Here is a 22979-nt window from a genome sequence, read left to right as displayed (position 1 = left end):
ATACCTGCCCCTCTGCCTGGTGATGTCCTCTCTGACTGAGCCTCCCTACCCAAGGACTCAGCAAATGCTCCCATCTGGTCACATGAAAGCCCAAGACTTAAGATAATGAGCCTCACCTGAGGACACTCACATAACACACACCTCCCCACAGACACACATACACATCATGCACAACTCACACAGACACATTCACCACACCACACCTGGACACACACATACACGGGAGCACAGCAAAGCCATCTGCAGCACGGTGGGGTTGTGGATTCCAGCCAGGGGTCCTGAGGAGATGCACAGAGTCCATGCAGACACCCTGATCCTCACACTCGGTATCCAGATGCCCCCAAACCATGCTACAAGGATAGCCACCGCCTCCTCCAGGTACAGGCAGATGTGGGGAGGGCTGAGCCACGTGAGTGTGTCTTCTGTGAAGGCAGAAGGGAAGACTCAGCCTAGGGGCTCTGTGAGCTGCTTCTCCCCAGGCAAAAGCTCTGTCTTCTTTATGTCCACCCCAGGTCCCGTGTTCGCTGCGACCACCAAGGTTTGGATCAGGCTCACAACAGGAACGGGGCAGGGCCTCACCAAGAAGACAGGCCAGGTCCTGACACAGACCAAGCCAGCCAGAGACACTCAGGCAGCACCCAGGACACCCCAGAGACCCATCAAGGTGAGCAGGATGCACTGCAGTCTCAGGAACAAATGGACCAGAGGATATGAGGTGCAGAGAGGCTGGACAGTAATGGGGCTGAGGAGGCCCTCACAGAATCACAGATGCACTGAAAGAGATCTGGAGACAAGCCTAGCCAGCTCTGCAAGTGTTCACACCTTTGGACAGAACCAAAAGAAACAGAGCAGCAGGAAGGGCAGAGGGCCAAAATCATGATGCTCTCCCTACAAGAGGCTAATTTATAGAGAAGAGACGTGATCCACAGATTCCTGTAACCTGTCAAGAGCCACTGCCAAAGGAAATATGATGCACCTGAAGTCATGTCCACAGCAGCCCTGCGCGCGCGCGCGCGCACACACACACATACACACACGCCCACATGCATACATGTTCAACCTTACACACATGCCCTCACACTCGTGCATCCAAACACTCGCCCACAGAGAACATCTGACCAGAAACACATCAAGAAAGGGACCTTTCTTGTGAACCCTGAACTGCGCGCGCGTGTGTGTGTGTGTGTGTGTGTGTGTGTGTGTGTGTGTGTGTGTATGTGAGGGGGTGTTTTGAAAGAAAAGGCCCCCAAAAGAAGTGGCACTATTAGGAGGTATGGCTTTGTTAGAGTAGGTTATGACCTTGTTAGAGGACGTATGTTACTATGAGAGTGAGCTTTGAGGTCTCCTATGCTCAAGCTACTCCCAGTGTCACAGTCCACTTCCTGTTCCATGAATATTAAGATGTATGAATGCCATACTTCCTGCCACAATAATGGACTGAACCTACGAAACTGTAAGCAAGCCACGTCAATTAAATGTTTTCTTTGTAAGGGTTGCTGTGGTCATGGTGTCTCTTCACAGCATAGAAACCCTAACTAAGACAGACAGCCCAAGGATGCCAGACGAAGGATTTGGAACTTGAGTTACAGGTGGCTAAAGCCACTCAACATGGGTGCTAAGAAACCGAACTCTGGTTTTCTTCAAGGATAGCAAGTGCTCTTTAATCCTACAACCTATCACTCACCATACCACTGCTATGACACTCCTAACCACAGTGCCCATTACAACTTCCAAGGGCCACCCCACACCTCCTTTCCCCTGTTCCTCTGGGAGCCACTGTTTTCAGCCCTACCTGAGATGGAGCCAAGGAGCACGCTGCTCTTGACGCATCTGTACACATACTCGTAGCTCTGGGCTTTCAGCGGTGAGCCAGTGGACAGGATCGTGTGGAGCGTGTGGAGGTTGTGAGTTTCCACTGGGGGTAAAAATGACCAGAGATGAAGCCAAGCCCACTGCCCTCGGCTACACTCACGTGCAGGACACAGCCAGAATGGACGTCAGCTCCTGGGAATATGGACTGAAGGGCCACTCACCTGGCTTCATGTCCTTCTCCTCCAACACTGACAGCCACTTGGCTCCCGTTCCCAGGATGGTGATACTGTGACACAGGTGGGACAGAAAAAACGCTTTCAGGCCTCCCGCGGGGCCCCAAGGCTTCCAAATATCAGTAACAGACTCCAGCCACAGCCTCCCATCTCCTGCACTCTTGATTCAGTTCTAGGCCTGCTCTATCCCATCACATCCTGGTCCCGCAGGGATCCACCCGGAACAGAGGCCTGGCACAAGCAGAGGCCTGTGACAGTGACAAGTGATCAACTCCCTCCAGGGGACAAAAAGCACTCACAGTGAGGACTCCCATGCAGGGTTGTCTTACTGCCACATGGCCCTTGCAGACGGGTGGCTGATTGCCCTATGTCCCAAGATAGCAAGCGCAGAACTCTAGCCCCATCTTTAACCAAAATCACCACTCCTTAGGTTCACCTCAATAAGAAAAACCAGTCCTAAAGGATCTGGTCCGAGTCTGGAGCATTAGAGCTGGTGGTGCCCTCTGCTGTTCAGAAACTAGTACCACAAGCTAGAGTCACTCCTAGTTTATGGACATGTTTGAAAAGCTCTGAGGCCCTAAGGATGCCACCAGCCTGCTTGCTGATCCTGGCCAGTGCCTCTGGCTACAAGGTAAATGGGTTTCTTCTTTTCTTTTTTATTGCACTTTTGTTTATTTTGTCGTGGGGAGAAGGGCACACATGTAGAGTTCAGAGGACAACCTTGCAGGTTCTGATCTCTCCTTTGACCACGTAGGTCCTGGGGACTGAACTCAAGATTATCAGGTATGGCAGCAGCAAGTACCTTCACCCACTAAGACGTCTTGCCGGTGCATACTTAACCTTGTCTTAGTCTCAGGACTGGTTGGGATGGGACATCCTACCCACTACCCATCTGCTCGGCACCTGTGTCTCTCACTGCCATTGAGAGCTGCACAGTCCCAACCTAGGGATGAAGTCACACCTGCCATGTTGGGCAGTAAGGAGGTACGCTCCACCAGGGAGCAGGTGGCGCCTGACAAGACCACAGCTTAGTACTGGGCACAGACTCAGTGTGTACACCCTGCATGGGACCAGCCCACGGGTCTATGGGCACACCGACTTCGTACATGTGCATGCACACACCTACAGTTCACACTCATGTGTACACACATGCACATGTAATCTTATGCACACAGGTGCACTTTCACATGTGTACACGCACATATAAACATAATCTCATACACATGTATCACACACCACATTGGAGCTTGAAGCCTCAATGACATCCATTCTCCTCTCCATCCCTCTTCTGGAAGCTTCCCCCACTACACCCACCCCACACCAAAACCTTTCTCTTCCTGAAGCCTGGCTAGCAGGTACCAAGAAATACAATTAACCTTTGGCCAACCACAGTCTCACTAGGAAACAGACTCCTCATTAACACTGTGAGCCATGTGTTGGAATTTAAATAGCATGACTCTGGCCAGACAGTTTTATGTAAAATGTTAATGGCCGAGATTTAAAAACCCTAGCAGTGGCCAGTTCAGTGGGTAAAGGTGCTTGTCATCAACCTGACAACTTGAGTTTAATCCCAGGATTAAACTCCCAACAAGTTGTCCTCTGACCTCCGCTTGTACACCATGGCATGCACACAGTCACACACACAATAAGTAAGCGTTAAAACGTTTAAAACAAAAGTCACGAGCAGCTCCTTCTGCTTTCCGCACAGTGGTTCCAGCTGGTGACTGAGCAAGGCAGAGCAGTACTGCTGGCAACACAAGCCTGAGCCTCCATCACTGGCGATGAGCTCGTCCACCAAGGGCTGGTGGAACAGGGTGTCTAGGGGTGGGTCTCTATTGACAACGTTTCCATAATCCCCAGCCACCAGGAGATGCTCAATGCTGCGTCCTGTCCAAATGTGACCTCTGTACCTTAGGGCTCCCACTAGCATCCACCAGGGGGAAGAGAGTGGGTTAAGGCCACAGGCAGTCGTACCTCTCAGAGGCCACAAAGTACCTGCAGTGTAGCTTTGATCCCTTGGGGAAGACTACAGCAGACAGCTGGACACGCTGTCCCAGGAGGACTGGCCTCACATTCCACATGTGTGCCTGGCTGCACGCACCAGACTTCTCCAGTTCACTCGGGCCCAGGGACACCCTACATAAACAGCCACCTACACCTCAGTCCTGCTTGATCTGAGATGCCCTGGAATCACACAGGCTTAGGAATAAGACCAACAGCTTGTTCACAGTGCTACACTGATCCTAAAACCTGTGTTCCACGGAGTACACAGAAGAACACAGTCACCACTCAAGGCCAGGGTGTGACACCAATTGACTGACAGTCATGGCCACTTTACCACACAGTCAATCAAAACATCACCCGGACTCCTTCAATATATACTTTCTACTAAAAGGTAATTTAAGTGAGAATTTAGAAATAAAAATTAGCAAGGAATGGAAGAATGAGGAAGGAAAAGAAAAGAAGGGCAGACATCCGAAGGCTGTAACCCAGAGGTGGAATTCTTGTCTCACACATCAAGGACTGGATTCCATCCACTGAAGCAAAAACCAAGAGCTAACCCCACTCCCTTGACCTCTCAAAGTTCCCTCCCATCCTGAGGACCAGTCCTCACTCCACAAGCAACAGGCTGAGGGTGGGACCTGTCTTGACCTCCGTCCCCTCTGCTTCCAGCACCCTCCGCACCCTTTCAAACCAAAAAACTGCGAACTCTTGGGCAGAAGCTGGGATGTTAGCTCTCTCTGATGCTGAGCCTCCCCAGCAAGTCAACAATACTGACAGCTTGGGTCAACCGAGCAGGATCCGAGGTACCTACCCTATCCTGTCCACAAGGTCCCACAACACATTGGGTGTCGGGACCAGCGGAGAGCCATCATACAAGACCAAGGATGCTCCTGTGGCCAGGGCTGACACCATCCAGTTCCACATCATCCAGCCGACCTGCCGCAAACAGGGAGACCAGGTTAGCCAGGCAGAGGTGCTGGCCTGGAATCCTAGCACTGAGGGCAGTGGGGGGAGGCTGAGGACTGCAAGTTTGGGGTCAGCCTTAATTACATTATGAAACCCAATCTAAAACAAGCAAACAAAAAATGTCCTAAAAGGAAAGACACAGGCAGACCCACTGTCTACTCCTCCAACCACTCGGGGGAAATCTGGGCAGATCTGGAACAAAAAAACCAAGGGGGAGAGGAATTCCGGCAGGAATCTCCAACCTGGAGGGCAAAGGGGCACACAAGCTCCCTTGCATGGACCAGAGGGAAGCCTGGGCAGACCTGCTGGGTAACTGAGTGTCACCCAGCACCCTAGAGTTAGTATTGGGAGATGGGGACATACAACTGCAGCAGAAAGTCAGGGGTTCAAGGCCAGCCTGGTCTACAGAGTTAAGCACCATCTAGCCTGGACAACTCAGCTAGATGCTATCTCAACATGAAAAAAATAAAGGACTAGGGATGTGGTTTGCTGGTAGAGCACTTGCCTAGCATGTTTGAGGGCCTGGGTTCAATCCCAGACACTAAAAAAAGGAAACATTAGCCAGAACAGACACACCACCCAAGAAACACTGCTAGATCCTTTGGAACCTCTCCAGACTGGACAGGAACACCCCAACTCCCAACTCAAGCTCTGGACTCGTGTCAGCACCCCGTGCTGCTCCAGGCCACATCCACCCGCCATCCCCTGTACCACCAGCCCCAGGAAGGGAGCAGAAGGCCACGGGACACACCGTTGTGTAGTAGAGCAGAATGTCACTGCTCGTCATGTTACCATGCAGTACGTGCTCCTTCAGGTGCTGGATAAGCGTGCCCTGCGGAGAGAGGGAGGGCAAGGCATGGGTGAGACACACTGTCCCTCTCCCCTTCCCTGAGGAGCCAACTGGAGCTCTCTGCCCTCGGGGTCAGCTTCGGTGTCACCCTGCCATCAGACACCCTAGCATCACTCAGGAAGTCCTAGTACACCCCATCCACCCATGAGCTCTCCATGCCCATCCCATCAGGGACACCATCAGAGACATACTAACTTCAGGAAGAAGAGAGGTGACCTTCCCTGAGATGCGAGAGAAAGCTCAAGGGCCAAGAGCAGATGTGTCCCTGCATTTGGGCTCTCCTGGGAGAAGACATCTAAACACAGAGCCCAGAGACACCGTGGCAGAGGGGACCACTCGGGACACCTCCCACACACCCTCCGCTTTTGGTTTCAGTATTTACTAGGCAACAGTCCCAGGCTCCAAATCCACGATGCACCAGTCTAGGAAACACCCTCCCCAGGCCTGCACCTGTTCCTCCTGCTCCCCCAGGACGGGTCAGCACACCCCTTACCCTGCACATGTACATCCCCAGCAGCCCCGGCTGGAGGCTGGGGTGGGGGGAGCGTCTTTCTCAGAGCTGAGTCCAGATAGCAGTGTGAGTGCCCATCACTCCCCCCTCAGCCTTGGTCTTCCTGTCTCTATACTGGGGCCCCTATGAGATCCTGAGGGCAGACTGGGGATGCCACCCTTTGATGCCCCTGGAATGATCAGCTCACTGCCTGGGTCTGGCTCACATGTGTGAGCCCCAGGCTTATAAGGAGGCTCACGGACTATGGAAGAGCCATGCAGCTGGCACAAGATCCCACCTGTCACACACCAGACTCATGTCATACACTTGAGAGAAGGCCAATTAAAGGAGACCCTCCATCCAAAACTGCTGTTGTTTGAATGAGAAATGCCCCCATAGGCTCACAGATGTGAACACTTGGTCCCCAGCAGGTGGCGCTGTTTGGGAGGTTATGAAACCTTCAGGAGCCAGAGTCTTGCTGGAAGAAGTATGTCCCGCCCCACTTCCAGTTCCCCACTTCCTGACTACTTGTGTCCTTGTTGCCACACCTTCCATGCCCTGATGGGAGCTGTAAGCCAGGGTAAGTCCTTGTCTCCTCTGAGTTGTTTTTCATTGGAGTATTTTACCACCGTCACAGACAAGTAACAAACATGTCAGTGGCGCACGCCTCTAACCCAGCACTCGGGAGGCAGAGGCAGGCGGATCTCTGAGTTCCAGGTCACCCTGGTCTACAGAGTGAGTTCTAGAACAGTCAGGGCTACACAGAGAAACCCTGTCTCAAAAAAGAGAGACAGAGAGAGAGAGAACACAGGGTTCAGTAGAAGCACCTCCCGGAGGTTCTCCTTCCAATCGTGATGGATCTGTAAAAGAATGAGAGTCTTCCCAAGAGCTACACCGCCATGCACCTGTCTATCACCCTCGGGTTCTACGCTCAAAACAGCATCGCTGTTCTCCTCCATGTCTACACCCACACCTATCCTTTGCCTGTTAACAGCCATGCTGACTGTCTTCCTTGGGGGAGGTGACACAGTAGCACGGTTCTCTGGGTCTCAAACAAGAGCTTCTTCTTTTTTTCAGTGCTGGCGATGGAGCCCAGGGTACACACATGCTGGGCAGATGCCTCACCGCTGAGCCACAGCCCTCGCCCTGACTAAGTTAAAGGAAGGACTAGGACACCGCTTTCTAAGACACTCCCATGGATGTAGGAAGCCTAGCAACAAGCCAGTGATGACCTCTGACCCTGCACACCAGGGCAACGCTCTCCTCTCCCCCAATCTGTGCTCACCTATTTTCAAGGCAGAGAACTCCCTACCATGCACAGTGCACAGTAACATATGCCAGCGATGCCAGTGTTCACAGGCTGAGGCACAAGGATTGCCATGTTCAAGGCCAGCCTGGGCCACACAGTCAGACCTTGTCTCAAATAACAATAAAAACAAAAGAGGGGAGAAGACTCTCAAAACCAGGCAAGACACTTAGTCAGCTCCCTGGAGACACAGGGCAGGCAGGGTGAAGACAGAGAAAACATGACTCCTCCTATCTGTCCTTCCTAAGGCACCAATCAGAAAGAGTGGTAACTCGTATGCCCTGGTCCATGGCCCAGGCCCACCAGTGTCATAGAAAAGAAAGCAGACTAAGGCCTGGGTAGCTCACGAGAGGACACGAGAAGGCCACTGACCAGGCAAGGAGTGAGGCCGTGGGAGAAGCCAACCTCCGAACACTCGGTCTTCAGGCCCTGCCCCCAAAAAGCGGGTGTCCCGCCCGTGAGCCTCCAGTCTCACAGCATAGGAGGCTATCGGTGAATCGCTTTTAGCATAACCTAGTGGCTTGCGAGTGTCTAGGACCACAGCATACAGTAGACCTCACGGGCCACCCGGCTCCTGCTGGACTCCACACACACACCATAGGCAGTGAGTCCCCTGAAGTCACACCCTTGCAAGCCTGATGGGCTGACACACTGTCCTCTTTCCTGTTTGCCTTCTGAACTCTCTGGACTCACGATCCCGTGGGCCCACGACCTGCAGAGGCAAGGTGGCTGGCTCACAGAGTGCCTCCTCCTCAGACTACAGTGTGCTCTACACCACCTGTAGCCTATCACAGCCAAGAAGGCAATGCTCCATTGCCCTGGGCCAGTTCCGAGTCTCCTGGAAGCATGCCACTCAGAGAAAAGCAGTCCCTTGGGGACTCTGCAGAACAGACTTCTCTGATGACTGTTAAGACCAGCATAGGAGGACTGGAGTGATGGCTCAGTGGTTAAGGGCACTGGCTGCTCTTCCAGAGGTCCTGAGTTCATTTCCCAACAGCCACATGGTGGCTCACAACCATCTGTAATGGGATCTGGTGCCCCCTTCTGTCCTGCAGGCATACCTGCAGGCAGAACACCATATACAGAATAAGCAATAAAAACATCATAGGAAAGCCACCTACCCCAGCAGAGTGCACCATGCACTTGGGTGCTCCTGTCGTGCCCGAGGAGAACATGATGAACAGAGGGTGGCTACAAGGCAGCTGTTCGAACTCTAGTTGAGGCGCCTGCGCGCCCGTCCCGCTTGCCAGGAAGTCATCCAGGAACACACTGACAGGAAATGAGAAACCAACAGTGAGCATTCCAGAATGCCAGAAGAGGCCTGCTGATTCTGCCCCCAGAGAGATGCGGCCCAAGATCCCTCCTCATCTACCGTGAGGGCCTGGAGCACTGACTCGGCTGGTATCCACGGATGCTGCCTGAGTATGGAAGAAGCCCTGTGCCTGGGGAAAGGAAGGGTCAGACTCCCAAATTGAAGGTGGCTAAAGGGAAGTCATTGAACACGAAGACTAGGTGCCAGCGTTTCTTGCACCAAGGGTTGGCTCTTTAGAGACAACCCCTCCCTGCCAGACAATTCCCTGTACACTTGAGGGAGCCTAGCTCACAGCGAGCCTATCCATTGTCCATGGACCCCAGGAGTAGCGTGGACCAGTCCACTTCCTTGTTCACACTGCACCTCCCGATGAGCAGCCTGGGACGGGCAGAAGGGCACAGAGGAACGCAAGATAACTGGCCCAAAGCCACCACAAGCAAGTATGTATCACCCCCATCTATTACTTCCTGGGGCCTCCAGCAGCCGTGTGTAAATATCTGACCTGGAATAAATACATCTAACCCACGCTGCTAAGTTCTGCCCTGCATCAACCCACAGCCACCAGAAGCCACAGAACAAACGGGAACAGCAGGTCTCCATTTTCTGACAAATCAAACTCTCTCTTCCAAGCAAGGAGGTGGGATGTCATTAAACACAGCAATTTGCCCAGGCTAATGACACTGAAACCCACCCCGCCTGGCATGAGAAGACATGCCTCAGAGACCAGGGACAGGGAACAGCTTTTTAAAAAGATATCCAACATGGTTCTGACAGCCGCACCCACATACCCCTCCTCTGAAGCCCTGTTCTGTGAAGTGCCGGTCTAATGGACACTTCCCACAGAGAAAAGCCCTTTCTTTCAAAGGCGCCATAAATCACAGTAAATAACCATTGCTTTTGTTTCTCTCCTAAAAATGAGAAGACCAGGGGAGGCTCTGCCCTGCGTGTGCTCTCAGGACCAGCAGCTCACTGTTCGGGTTTATCTGTGACAGCCAGCAATCTTAAGAAAACAATGGCAGCGGCTGGTGTCTGGGGTCGTGTGAGGGGACAGACGGCTCAGCGTTATACAGAAAGACCAAGCGGTGGATGGGGCTCTCCTGACCACCTCACTTTACATCGGTTACTGAGAGACAAAGTCCCTGGCTTTCCTCCTCGCCTCTGCACCGTGGCCTCCTCAGACACACCAGGGCTAAACCTACGGTTACATGAATAAGACCAGATCTCCTCCATTCGGCTGTAAGTTAGGTCAGCAAGCTGCCTGGGTCCAGAGGAGCAAATACCTGGGTGGGCTCACAGTGGACTCATACACAGCTATGGTCATGGGTGGCTTCCAGGGACAGAACCCACTGGCCCTCACAGGGACACACTGTCACCCATAGCTAACTATGAAGTGTCCCAGCACTGACCTGTTTAATTCAGAGGGGTGTACCATCGGCACGTAAAGGACAGCAAGAACACAGACAGGTGAATTGCTGACATGGGGTAACAGTCAGCTGGGATCAGAACTCCAACGGGAGACTCTTTCTTTTAAAGATTTATGAATGCTCTGCACATATATGCCAGAAGAGGCATCAGATCCCACTATAAATGGCCAGGAACCACCATGTGGGTGCTGGGAGTTGAACTCAGGACCTCTGGCAGAGCAGTCAGTGCTCTTAACCACTGAGCCATCTCTCCAGACTCTTACGGCCAGGTCTTTCTTGCCACACTGCACTTTGCCCTCCGTATTCTTCCCAGGTAGCAAGTGCCCTGTGAAGGACAGACCTCAAGGCCAGCCAGGAGTGCAAGAAATATCAAGCATGAATCTTGTCTATCAAATATTATAAAACACGTGTTTGGTACAAAGAATTCAAATCATGCAAGTATTTTAATACCCACCCACCCACTAAAACCTTTGTTTACCCAGACTCCTACTGTATTGGTGACCTAGGGCAGTAACCCTTTTCTCCTTGAGCAATGGCATTCCTCCCTTCCTCCTCTATTTCCTGTGCACCAGAACTTTCCAGGCTAGTAAATCCAATGAGACTGTGAGGTCAGAACCCAGCCAGTGGGGGGGAGGACAGACACCACCTGAGCTTCCGGCACACACCCTCTACATCAAAAGTAAAGTTTGCCTCATCGGGACACTTGGGGTGGAGCGTTTCTTTGCACCCTGACTTATTTCTAACACAGGCAACCACCCCAGACCTCACAGAGAAGCAGCCAGGCAGCTTGCAGCTCCCAAGTACTTCCGTTCCCTCCTGATGGGTGGACAGGCTGTGTCCTAGCAGCCAGCAGTCCCCACCCACAAGTATGTCTCATCCTCTGAAGCAGACCGCACCTGTGGAGGTCAGAACACACGCTTCACATCCTTCAGGGCTCCAGACAGCACCCTCAAAAATCAGGGAGCCCAATGTCACTTGTCCGCTGCCTGTCTTGACCCTCTCCTCACAGTGGTCACAGGGTAGGGGTTGGGGAGGGCTGCCATGTCCCCACCGCCCCTCCTCGCAGCCTCAGATTTTAGCCTGGGAGGTGGGGAGAACCTGCCAATAGCATGAGCTAAGGCTGAGGAAAAGATCCCTACAAAGGTAACCAGATCCCTTCAAGTGTCCCCAGAAGATCAAAGGGACCACAACAAAGACAGACACCCTTGGCCAAGCCCACTGACAAATTACCTATGTCAGAAAAGCAAAGGGACCGGGCGGTGGTGGCACACGCCTTTAATCCCAGCACTCAGGAGGCAGAGGCAGGCAGATCTCTGTGAGTTCGAGGCCAGCCTGGTCTACAAGAGCGAGTTCCAGGACAGCCAGGGCTGTTTCACAGAGAAACCCTGCCTCAAAAGAGAGAGTGGGGGGGATGGAGACGGAGACGGAGGGGAGGGGAGGGGAGGGGAGGGGAGGGAGAGGGAAAGGAAAGAAAAGGTCAGCGGCAGCCAGGAACAAATAACATTGTTTCCCAGTGTCCTGGGGTATGAAGGTTCAAGAACCCCTTAGGATTAAAATCTGCAGATCCCTGACCCATCTGCAAAAGGGGGCAGTGCTGGACGGTGGTGGCACACACCTTTTCTAATCCCACACTTGGGAGGCACAGTCTGCTCTACAGAGAAAGTGCCAGCAGGATGGGCTCCAAAGCTAACATAGAGGAAATCTGGGAGAGGCGGGGATGACGCAGAGCAAAAGGACATGCTCCCAGCCTTAAGTCACCTCTGGAGGACACACAATAGAAATGCTGTGTAAACAGTGGCCCTAATAAAGTCTGCACATGCTCAGGACAGATGCAGGTGTTTCCCAAATGTTTCCCACCTGTAGTCAGTCTTACCCACAGATAAGGAACCACGGATTCAGGTTAGCCGCACACACTATGCACATCCATGTCCATCTACATAGCATTCACATGTAAGTACAAACCTGCGTGTGCCGCATGGGTCACACAGGTGAGCATGCCTGTGCACACAACGTATGTAACACCAGCCTGCTCTGCCCAATCCAGGAAGGCGGTCCTGGTGCCTTCCCGGACCACCGTAAGACAGGAAGGAAGCTGACCGTTCCTGCCATCTCATCGCTGTCTGGTCTGGAGAGATTCAGTATGGGGGCCTCCCACGCTCCACACCCCAATGAGGGTTTCCGCTAATGGCTTCCCCACCTCAGATACACGGACCTAGTCTGGAGAGTGGAGGCTCCTCACCTGTTGGGGATCTTGGAAATATCTATCTTCTCCCTTGGGAAGACATAGGGGATCAGCACCACTCTCTGCAGGTCAGGAAGTCCTAAAGGAGGGGCGGACAAGGTCAGGCCCAGCTGTCGTCTGCGCATGCGCCCAGGGCAGGACCCCGAGTACCTTTCACAACTCGCTGCAGCTTCTCCAGGTGCCCATGCTCCTTGCCATTGTAGACAACAGCCTCCACTGAGAAGATAAGTTTTGGCTGAATTTGAGAAAACCGGTCCAGGACACCCTGAAAAGGAGAGGATGGGTCATCGGAAACCATAAATGCAGTAGGGACAATGTCAGTGTCAGTGCTGAGCAATGCCACTTGTCCTCGGTGCTTGCAGCCAATACAGGCTGTCCATGCAAACTCCAGCTACATCCAGGAAGTCATGGCTACGCCAAGGAAGGCCTCAATGTTAAAAAAGCCCAAAGACTCGGAAACATGACCTAAAACAGAAAATGCTCCCACTGCCCCAGCAGAGGGCCCTCACTCCACAGCTGGCTTCTCACCACTGCCCTCCACAAATGTATGCCTTGCAGAAGGGTGCAAGGTTTTGTGAAACCTCGATGAAAGAGGAACCTGCATCCTCCTGCAAGTGTTCTCATTCTCCTGTAAGTATCCACGCTGCTCAGGAAGCCCTGGTTGGAGGAGCAGGCTTACCCACAGAACTGTGCACCACACAGGGAATCCACAGCCCAGAAAGGGTAGCCCTTTTCTACCTTCCGTACCCACAGCCATGGGACCCCTGCACCGCCCCCAAGGGGAACAGACCAAAGCACCAGCCATCATCACTGTTAGCAAGGCCAGAGATGCAGGGGACAGCATCTTAGACTTCCTCAGCCTCTACCCCATCCAGGATGCCCAGGAGGCCATCATCACTGCTAGCAAGGCCAGGAAGGCAGGGGAAGGCTCCACACCTCGGCCTTCGGTGCTTCTGCCAGCAGCTGCTCAGAGGACATCTACAGTGATACCACACAGAACAGACAGGGTCCCCACTCCCCACCTGGCTGCAGGCCCAGCCACCTGCAGAGGGACCATTAGGTTAATTAGGGCCCTAAATGTGACTAATTAGCTGCTCCAGTGCTCAGTGTTTCCAGACCTCCCTGGGTGACTCTCAGCAGGGAGAGGAGCTGGCTCAGCAGGAATCAAAGGGGGGGGGGGGGGGGGTGACACAGCTCAAGGTGCCCACCCCCCCCACACACACTGACTACAGCAGCATCCCCTCAGCCTGGCAATCTGCCCCTGCCTGTCCACCTGGAGCTCTGAAGCACCCTAAGGCCTGAACATTGTGAAGCTAACGGTTCCGGACTTAGCTTACCTCAATGCTGTCATTTTCCCAATCCCACACTGATGGACAGGGCAGAGCCTAGGCACAGTGGGGTCACTCCACCTCCCATGGGCCGGCCGGGCACTTGCCAGGAACCCACGTGGGTCCCCGCTCTCCCAAAATATGAACAAGACTGAACAGCCTCAGAGAATCAACTTCTGGTGTTGTTGCTCCTGGTTCCAGTTCTAAAGGAGAGTCCACAACGCAGACATCTCAAAGAAGAAAGGTGCAGGCAGGGCCCTGCTGCTCATGCCTGTCAGCCCAGCACTCAGACCGAGACGGAGGATCAGGAGTTCATGAGTTCAAGCTCAGGGTGCGCTCAGCCAGCAGTATTAGCCTGACAGCTGGAGTTCAATCCCGGAAAGGACAGAACTGACTCCACGAAGTTGCCCTCTGACCTCCGCATGCATGTTGTGTCACGCATGCCACACAGATGCAACATACACATACACAGCTGTTTCAAAAAATAAGAATAAAACTTAAGGGCAGGGCGTGGTGCACACATCCATGATCTCAGCACTCAGGAGGCAGAGGCAGGCGGATCTCTGAGTTTACGAGGCCAGCCTGGTCTACAGAGTGAATTCCATGACAGCCAGAGCTGTTACACAGAGAAACCTGTTAGAGGGGCAGGGAGTACAATTTAAAATGAAAAGGAAAGAATTATACTAGTGGATTAGTATAATGTAAAAATTATTAACTTTTATAAAAGCACTATATAAAAAATAGTAAAACCTAGTTTTCCCCAATAAAATAAAATTCTTGCCAAACCTGACTGAGAAGAGAGCCATGACTGGAAGTCATTCACACACAGCCCCTCACAGTGCAGCAAGCCATGTCCAAAGCGTGGCTATCACCTCAGAGCACCTCTGACTGAGGAACCATCACCACCTGACTACCAGTGAGCTATGTGTGTAGCACTATGAGGTCTCGCCTTCACAAGAGAAGTCTCTGTGAGGGGCTGTCAGGCCCAGCGGTTCACTGGACCCCACTGTGGTGGTCTGGTCAGAACAGAGGGGAAAGGGAGCCTCCCCTGGGGTGATGAAGACCCAGTCTTACTGATCCACTCTTCCCTCCCCCGTATGAAAGTCCTTTTTGCACCCAAGACTCTCCCAGGACAGGACATCAGGAATGACAGACCTCTCCATTCTCCATCTTTGAATAAATCTCAGTCCTCGCCAACCCTTGCCTCCCTGACACTGGCTTTTGAGTGGTGAGCACCCAGGACCTGGTGTAGTAACAATGGTTCCCTACATCTGTCTCCCTCCAGCCTCATTCACCCCAACACTCCAGGACCCCTGGACCTCTGCAGCACAGACACAGGGGCCTGTCCTGGTCTTTGCTATGGGAAGCGTCCAACCCCACAAACACATGAACTCTGGGCCTGCTCTGTGACTGAGACAGGAACACGGATGGAGAGCCCTTGGTTAGGTGGTAAGGAAATGGCTGTCAGTAAAAACACATAACAACGTTGAAGCCCCCAATCTATAGGCATGCTCTAAGCTTGTCACAGTCATGCCCTGTGTTGACTCTCATGGTACCAGGATTGGGGTACGTTACTGAGAAGAAGGACTGGCTTAAGAACTTCGAGCAAGCCAGGCGTTGGTGGCACATGCCTTTAATCCCAGCACTCGGGAGGCAGAGGCAGGCGGATCTCTGTGAGTTCAAGGCCAGCCTGGTCTACAGAGCGAGTTCCAGGACAGCCTCCAAAGTCACAGAGAAACCCTGTCTCGGAAAAAAAAAAAAAAAGAACTCCAAGAACCTCGAGCAGAGCATGCCAAGAAGCCCGAGCAGAGCATGCCAAGAAGCCCCAGCGGCTCCACTGGGACTGCAGCCTGACCCTGAGGTACCCGGGCTCCCAGCTGACAGACTGCCCTGCTAGAAAACACACAGAATAGACGGCAGGACAGAAGTGGGTGCTGAAGCCCCGGACAGATGACATCAGCACCTGGAAGGGGACACACCGGCAGGCACGGACCAGGGGTGGTGTCTAACAGAAGGAAGAACAAGTCTGCTAGAAAGCCCAAGGTCAGAGAAGCTGAGAAGCTAGCCTGGGAGGGTGTTAGCAGGTGGCAGGGCCTTCATCTCAGAGGATCATCTCCATCTACAGCTGGCCATAAGGAAGACCCGGCGGGCAGAGGCCTGAGGTCTCCCAGTCTCGGTGATAAGGCCTGAGGTCAGACATCGAAGAGACACCCTCAGTCGTGGTACTAGTACTCAGACAGCAAAGACAAGAGGCATTTTCAAATCAGAGTCTGTAAGTCACAGCTGAAGCTCCCCTGGCCAGGCAGGTGAGGCAGAGAGTTCAGAGCGTGTGAGGGAACAGGAGGCCTGCTGATGTTCCCTAAAGCTGTGCCAACTGCCTTCTGCTACAATGAACACCCCGCCACCATGGGTCTGACCTGAGCCAGTGATTAGCAACCAATCAGGTATTGAAACCAGTGCTGAGTCACACAGACGGCCACCCAGAGTAAAGACAGTGACTGTCCTACTTACACACACAACACATGCAAGCGGCTGAAGTGTACAGCGAGAATGAGGGCAGCAGGCTGTTGGCTGAGCCCTGAGCACGTGGGTCTCAGAGGGTGGCCTCCCTGATGTCTCTAAAATCACCACCAGGTCAGAAGCAAACAGAAAAACCCAAAGTGCCGGGCAAGTTCGGCACTGGGCGGGTCACCTCCTGTGGGGCGGCAGCCCACATGCCCACACGTGTGTGCTCCACCGAGCACAGCAGAGCAGCGGTGCTAGGTAGGCTGAGACAGGCCAAAGCCGGGCACCATGGTGCATGTCAGGGGAGTGGACCTGCTCCCTGCTCCAGAAACCCCTCCCGGCTGGTTTTTACCCTGAACACGGGTGGTCAGTGTCGGGTAGACACAGCCTGAGCAGCAGCTTCAACGCGTTCGGGTCTGTCCCAGGCCACGGCTCCCAGGGAACAGGTGTGGAGATGAGCAGACAGCAGGCCTGCCAGAGGATGCAGGGCCCTAGGCCAGGGGCCAGCAGGCAAGAAAGGGGCGGCCCCTGAAGCCTTTCATGAAGATGCCATTTATTGTCCCAGGCCATAGCTGCCAGGTCCCCTGCCAGGCAGCTGCAGGCTTGCTTCCTGTGTAAGGCAGGGGAGAGGAACAGTGAAAAGAGACTCTCCCTAGAGTCTGAAGCTGAGTGGCTAAGCACAGAATAGCAGCAGCCTCCTCCCGTCCAAGACCCTGAAGGATGGAGGGCACAGTGGCAGGGCCCTGCTTCCCCCTAGTGTCCACGACACCAAACAAGCATTACACACCAGCCAGCAGCCAGCAGCTGTGACTCCAGAGTGCAAGACAAAGAGCCAGGAAAGCCACTCACTGGAAGCCAGGCCTTCGGAATCACAGGCCTCTGGGGGTAACATCTGCCCAGGGGAGGGTACTCCAGTTCACTAATGGGCACACCCCCACCCCCACCATCAGAAGGCCAATTCTGGGGCTCTGCCTCGGGTCCACAGCCCCCACACAGGTCACCCAGTTCTGATGACAAAGTACCCTATCCCTCCTAGTGAACAAGAGACACAGTTAAGAGGGTCCCAGTCACACAGGCCTCCTTGTCCTCTCAGCCCGCAGGTGCACTGAGGGTCCACATCCCAGGCTCTAGATTTAGGCGGGCAGCCTTTCACCAGGAGGTCATCTGCCTCCTTACTCTTGGCCACCTTCTGAGGGACGCAAGTTGAACAGCACCCAGGGCCACCTTGTTAGAACCACCCATGAGGACTTCATGGACACTAACTAGCTCATAAAACCCCACGGTAGACCCCGGGGCTGGTAGGCACCCGTGGAGTTTCAATCTAGGCCAATCCTTGCTGATCCCAGACAGCCCTGGGGATGTTTCTATGCGGGAAAGGGCACAGGAAGTGGAAAAGGACACGCAAGGGACACCTCAGCTCACTGGGCCATGGACCAAAGGGAGAGGACCTAAGCAATCAGCACTCCTCCTCCCGAGGTGATGAGATGGGACCTCTAAGGCCTTTGTCAAGAGAACATGTCTTAAAGTTGATGTGAGTTTATACGTTCACCCCTGAAGAATGAGCCAGGGAGCACACCCCAAACTCAGTCCACGCTCTACCAGCCCAGCACCCAGACCAACCCTCAGCTGCAGGCCACATCAACTGACCGGGCCTAGGTCAGAAGCAGCTGGCACCAGGAGAGCCGGTGGCATGAATGCCACGTGTCCTCCTATGGTACACCTCCTCCTGACACTTGTGAGTCCCTGAGTCCAGGGCCCTACTGACCTGATGACTGTGGTCAAAGCAGGCTTTCCTCAGTTCAGCCGCGTGGGCCACACAGGACACACCCTGAGCACCACGGGTGCTCAGAAGGTCAGAACAGACATTCAGGAAACCCTCAGAGTCCCTAAGTCCCAGGCAGAGAAGGCAAGGTGACATCGTGACACCAAACCAGCAATAACTGCTGCACACACCACCTAATAACCACACACGCCACCTGCTAACTGAGAAGCGAGAACCAGCAGGCAAGAAGGAAACAAGAACCAGTTTGTTAGTAAACTTAAAAACAAGGTCCAGGGCTGGAGAGACAGCTCAGAGGTTAAGAGCACAGACTGCTCTTCCAGAGGACCTGGGTTCAATTCCCAGCACCCACATGACAGCTAACTGTCTGTAACTCCAAGATCTGCCACCCTCACACAGACATACATGCAGGCAAAACACCAATGCAAAGAAAATAAAAAGAAATAATAATAATAATAAAGGTCCAGGTCAGGTGAGGTGGCTTATGCCTATAATCCTAGAACTTGAAACATGAAGGCAGGAGGATTGCCTCAAGCTCAAAGGCAGTCTGAACTACAGAGTAGGGCTTTGTCTTTAAAAAGAAAAAAATTAAACTAAATGAGTCAAAACCAGATCCCTGTTCATTCTGGGTGTGTGAGGCTGTGTGACTCAATCTCCAGCACCACTGGCAAGAACCAACTCCTTACAGCCTTCCCCTCCCTCTTATGGCTGCCCAGGGAGACAGTCAGAGCTCAGCTCAGCCACAAGCTCCAAGGGGCTGACCCCACCAGTGGTACCCTCCAACAGGACCCCAACTCACATTCACACCAAAGTCTGGCGAGGTGGAACTCCAGATGGCTCCAATACTGGCAGCGGCCAGCATGGCCTCCACGGCATGGGCACTGTTGGGTAGATAGCCTGTGGGAGGGAGGGGAGAAAGCCTTGGGTTGAGAAGTCAAAGCAACAGTCTTCCAGAAGCTTCCCGAGAGGCCTCAAGCATCTGAGGAACAGACATGCCAGCATGTCCACGCACCATGCCTCCCTAGCTCATTCTCCACTTGAGCCAGAGGGACCCCTACGGCCTCCGTAAGCAGCGCTACCCTGCCCAGCTCTTCTCCCTCACTCTGCTCACTTCATTCAGCCGCGCACGCGCTCCAAGCTTCTCCCTCCCCAGGGCCTTTGCACTAACTGCCGCACTTGAGCACAGCTACACACGCACCCGCCTCTCACACTCGGTGCACACCTGTCCTTCAGCTCTTACACGGCACTTCTTCGGGGAATCTGTCCTTAAGCTACGCACTGGAGAGATGGCTCAGCGGTTAATCACAATGACTACTCTTCCAGAGGACCTGGGTTCAAATCCCAGCACCCACATGGAAGCTCACAACCATCTGTAACTCTAACATCTAACACCCTCACGCAAACACATATGCAGGCAAAACACTAATGCACATAAAAGTAAATAAAGTTTTAAAAAAAGAAACACAATGGCACTTCCAGAGTTCTTTGCCAGCCTGACCATATGTGTACCACCTATTTAATATAGCAGGTTCTCGGGTGAGGGCAAGGACCTCCCGTCTTCATCTTTGCTTTGCCAAATGAGTTTCAGCATGCTCCACAACCCTAAGAAATGTGCGTCTGGCAGATGGGTGGGTGGAGTGAGGACCGGTGAGCACACGCACAGAGGTTGCTGTGTGTGAACCTTTGGGGCGGGATGAGTAGAGGCCCCATCACCAGGAAGGTTGGCGTCACGCAGGGAGGCAGAGGACCTCTGTGGCTGGAAGGACCACCTTCAACAAGGCAGACAGGACCAGCGCTCCGGGAGAAAGGACTCAGCACAGGCCTTGGGAGAAGGGCCATGGCCACGTGCCCACCAGAGACCCCGTAATGACCTTCTCCAGAGAGGCACAACAGTTTGTACTCTGCCTCCCTAAGCTTGTGTGTCCTTGATGGTCCATTGGCAGGACTCAAACACCGTCCCCTCACCCTACAAGAGTCCGCTCGTGCCTGACAGGTGGCAAGCCCACTGCAGAAGCGTTCATTTGCTTGTGAACAGAACTGAAGAGTCACTGCAGTCACCCAAAGGAGACTGAACTTACTCCCGGGTGGGGGTGGAGGGACATGACAGGGGACACGCGACAGGACATGGACAACACAGCCGACAGTGTCCAGCCAACTCCTTATTAACATGACAAGCAGTCCGCCCTCCTCCTAAGCCATCCATTATGTCTACCTTGGGGGCCACACAGCATCACAAGCCAAGGAAAACATCTGTGAACAGTTTAATGCACCGCCTCAGCCCTGCAGGCACCTGTGCCATTTGATACTTAGGTTGCTCTTCACGTGGAACTATGGTCAGGGCAGGGGGAAGCTGACTGAGAGCCATACAAGGGCAGGGCAAGAGCCCTGGCTGCTTGAGACAGTCTCCCCAGGGACAGCCAGCCCCAGGACGGGTCTCAAATGTCCCCAGGCACCCTGGTACTGTGTTACCTTCTCTCAGAAATAGCTACTGCAAACAGCTTTTTAAAAATGCAAAAGAGGGCCAGGTAGTAGTGGCACACGCCTTTAATCCCAGCACTCGGGAGGCAGAGGCAGGCGGATCTCTGTGAGTTCGAGGCCGGGCTGAACCGATAGCCTCCGAAACAATACAGAGAAACCCTGTCTCATAAAAACCAATAAATAAATAAATAAAAATAATAATAAAAATGCAAAAGACGGGGGCTGGAGAGATGGTTCAGCGGTTAAGAGCAATGACTGCTCTTCCAGAGGACCTGGGTTCACATCCCATCGCCCAAATTGGTTCACAACCGTCTATAATGAGATCTGATGCCCTCATCTGGCCTGCAGGCATGCATGCAGACAGAACACTGTATACATAATAAATCCTTTAAAAAATGCAAAAGAGGGCTGGCTCATGGCTCAGTGGTGGAGCCTTGCCAAACATCGGCCCTGAGTTCCAATCCAGCACCATGAAACGAGCTGGTGGGAAGAAACACAAGAATAAGAAGATGCAGCTGGACAGTGATGGCGCACACCTTTAATCCCAGCACTCAGAAGGCAGAGGCAGGCAGATCTCTGTGAGTTCGAGGCCAGGCTGGTCTACAAGATGAGCTCCAGGACAGCCAGAGTTACACAGAGAAAACCTGTCTCAAAAAAAGAAAAATCAAAAACAAGGGGCTGGAGAGATGGCTCAGAGGTTAAGAGCATAGGCTACTCTTCCAAAGGTCCTGAGTTCAATTCCCAGCAACTACATGGTGGTTCACAACCATCTATAACAAGATCTGGTGCCCTCTTCTGGTGTGCAGACATACATGCAGGCTGAACACTGTATACATACATAATAAATAAATCTTTAAAAAAGAAAAAAAGGAAGTTAAGAGAGAGAGAGAGAGAGAGAGAGAGAGAGAGAGAAGAGGCTTCAGTACTGTTTTGCTCAACTTCAAAAGGCAACAACTCAAATGGCCAAAAAGGACACAAGAAAAGTAAGGCTTCAGGCTCCAAAGCCTGCACGGGCTGCATGCAGTGATATAGGCACAAGGAGCCAAGTTCCAGGCCAGCCTGGGCCACATCACAGGAGCCGCCTCCAAATGCAAGCAAACCTCAGCCGACTGACTGCGGGCCCAGTCCCCACAGGCATTCACCTAGCAGCCATGTATTGGATGCCAGCTGTGTGCCTGGCCTTCCACAGCATGTGTCAGGCCAAGAACGGAAACAGAGCCTATCTTCAGGGACAGACACACAGCCCGTCCCTGGAGAATGCAGGGCAGACAAACAACATAAAGATGACATCAGAGGCCGTGAGCTCACAAAGAAAAGTCAAGCTGCTGTTGGAGATCGGTGAGAAATCTGCCAAAAGCATTGCCAGGGTGGCCCCTAAGTGAGATGGTGTCTGTGCACCTTGGTGTGACAGATGCATGGGGAAACACAGAACCCAAGAGACAGAGTGGGGTGAGCTGGAACAGGCCTTCCCTACCAAGCAGCACAGGCTGTGCTTACTCCATGTCCTGCCCACTGTCTAAGCAGCAGCTGGAGGGCTCGAGCGCCAGCCCTGGATCTGCTCTCTGTGCTGTGGCACAGACCCGCCCTCTGCAAACATAAGCTGGCATCTGCTGTCGGCTAGTCCCCTAGGGAGAGGCATACCCTGCCAGAAGTGGCACGTAACTACTCAGATCATCGCCCTAGCCCGTGGCCTTGTCCAACTGTGGGCCAGGGACTGCGCCCTGAAAGAGTGGCTCTCCCTGGGCACACTCTTCCCGCCATTAACTAAATGGAGTTGTTGGGTGCAGGACAGCTCCCCACAGACCTTCCTGCTGCTGGGAAATCAAGGTCAGAGGAGAACTGGAAAGGTGGCTGAGCTGCTCTCAGCGGGAAATCTGATGCCGTGTGAGGGAACAACAGGTGCATCAACGTTCAGGAGAGACACCAGGCCTGGTGGCCTGCAGATTCCGGGGTGCCTCCTGAACATCAGTCCCCAACAAGCACCTGGGCCCAAGTCCAGAGACTTCCTCTGCCCACTCCTACTGCACTAGGCTTCTGGACATCTTTTTCCTGCCTTGTCGTCAAAAGCGTTCAGAAAGGCACCAAGAAGGAATACGGCCTTGAGCAACTCAGGGTGAGGTGGACAGAGGTGGAAAAAGCCATGACAGATCACCGGCATCTGTCACAGCACCTTCGTTCCTGCAGAAGCCTTGCTCTCACCGGCCACAGGGCCTTTGCACAGGCTGTCCGCTGCCTGGCTCCCTTTCCTC

At 53.3% G+C, this 22979-nt stretch overlaps 1 protein-coding gene across 1 annotated transcript in view; it reads right to left on the bottom strand.

Annotated features, from left to right (window-relative positions):
* The window catches only part of Aacs (acetoacetyl-CoA synthetase), a 42996-nt gene that overhangs the window by 5385 nt on the left and 14632 nt on the right, over positions 1-22979 (bottom strand). Inside the window, exons 5-12 of the mRNA XM_005080600.4 lie at positions 19052-19149; positions 12790-12904; positions 12637-12718; positions 8783-8930; positions 5767-5847; positions 4861-4985; positions 2034-2098; positions 1793-1915 (exon numbers count right to left, since the gene is read on the bottom strand). Of these exons, the coding sequence (XP_005080657.1) occupies positions 1793-1915; positions 2034-2098; positions 4861-4985; positions 5767-5847; positions 8783-8930; positions 12637-12718; positions 12790-12904; positions 19052-19149 (837 nt within the window). The remainder of the gene's footprint in view (positions 1-1792; positions 1916-2033; positions 2099-4860; positions 4986-5766; positions 5848-8782; positions 8931-12636; positions 12719-12789; positions 12905-19051; positions 19150-22979) is intronic.

Source organism: Mesocricetus auratus, unplaced genomic scaffold, assembly GCF_017639785.1.
Source record: "Mesocricetus auratus isolate SY011 unplaced genomic scaffold, BCM_Maur_2.0 Super-Scaffold_100025, whole genome shotgun sequence".
In the NCBI taxonomy this organism is placed as follows: Eukaryota; Metazoa; Chordata; class Mammalia; order Rodentia; family Cricetidae; genus Mesocricetus; species Mesocricetus auratus.
This window is presented reverse-complemented; position numbering and strand designations above follow the sequence as displayed.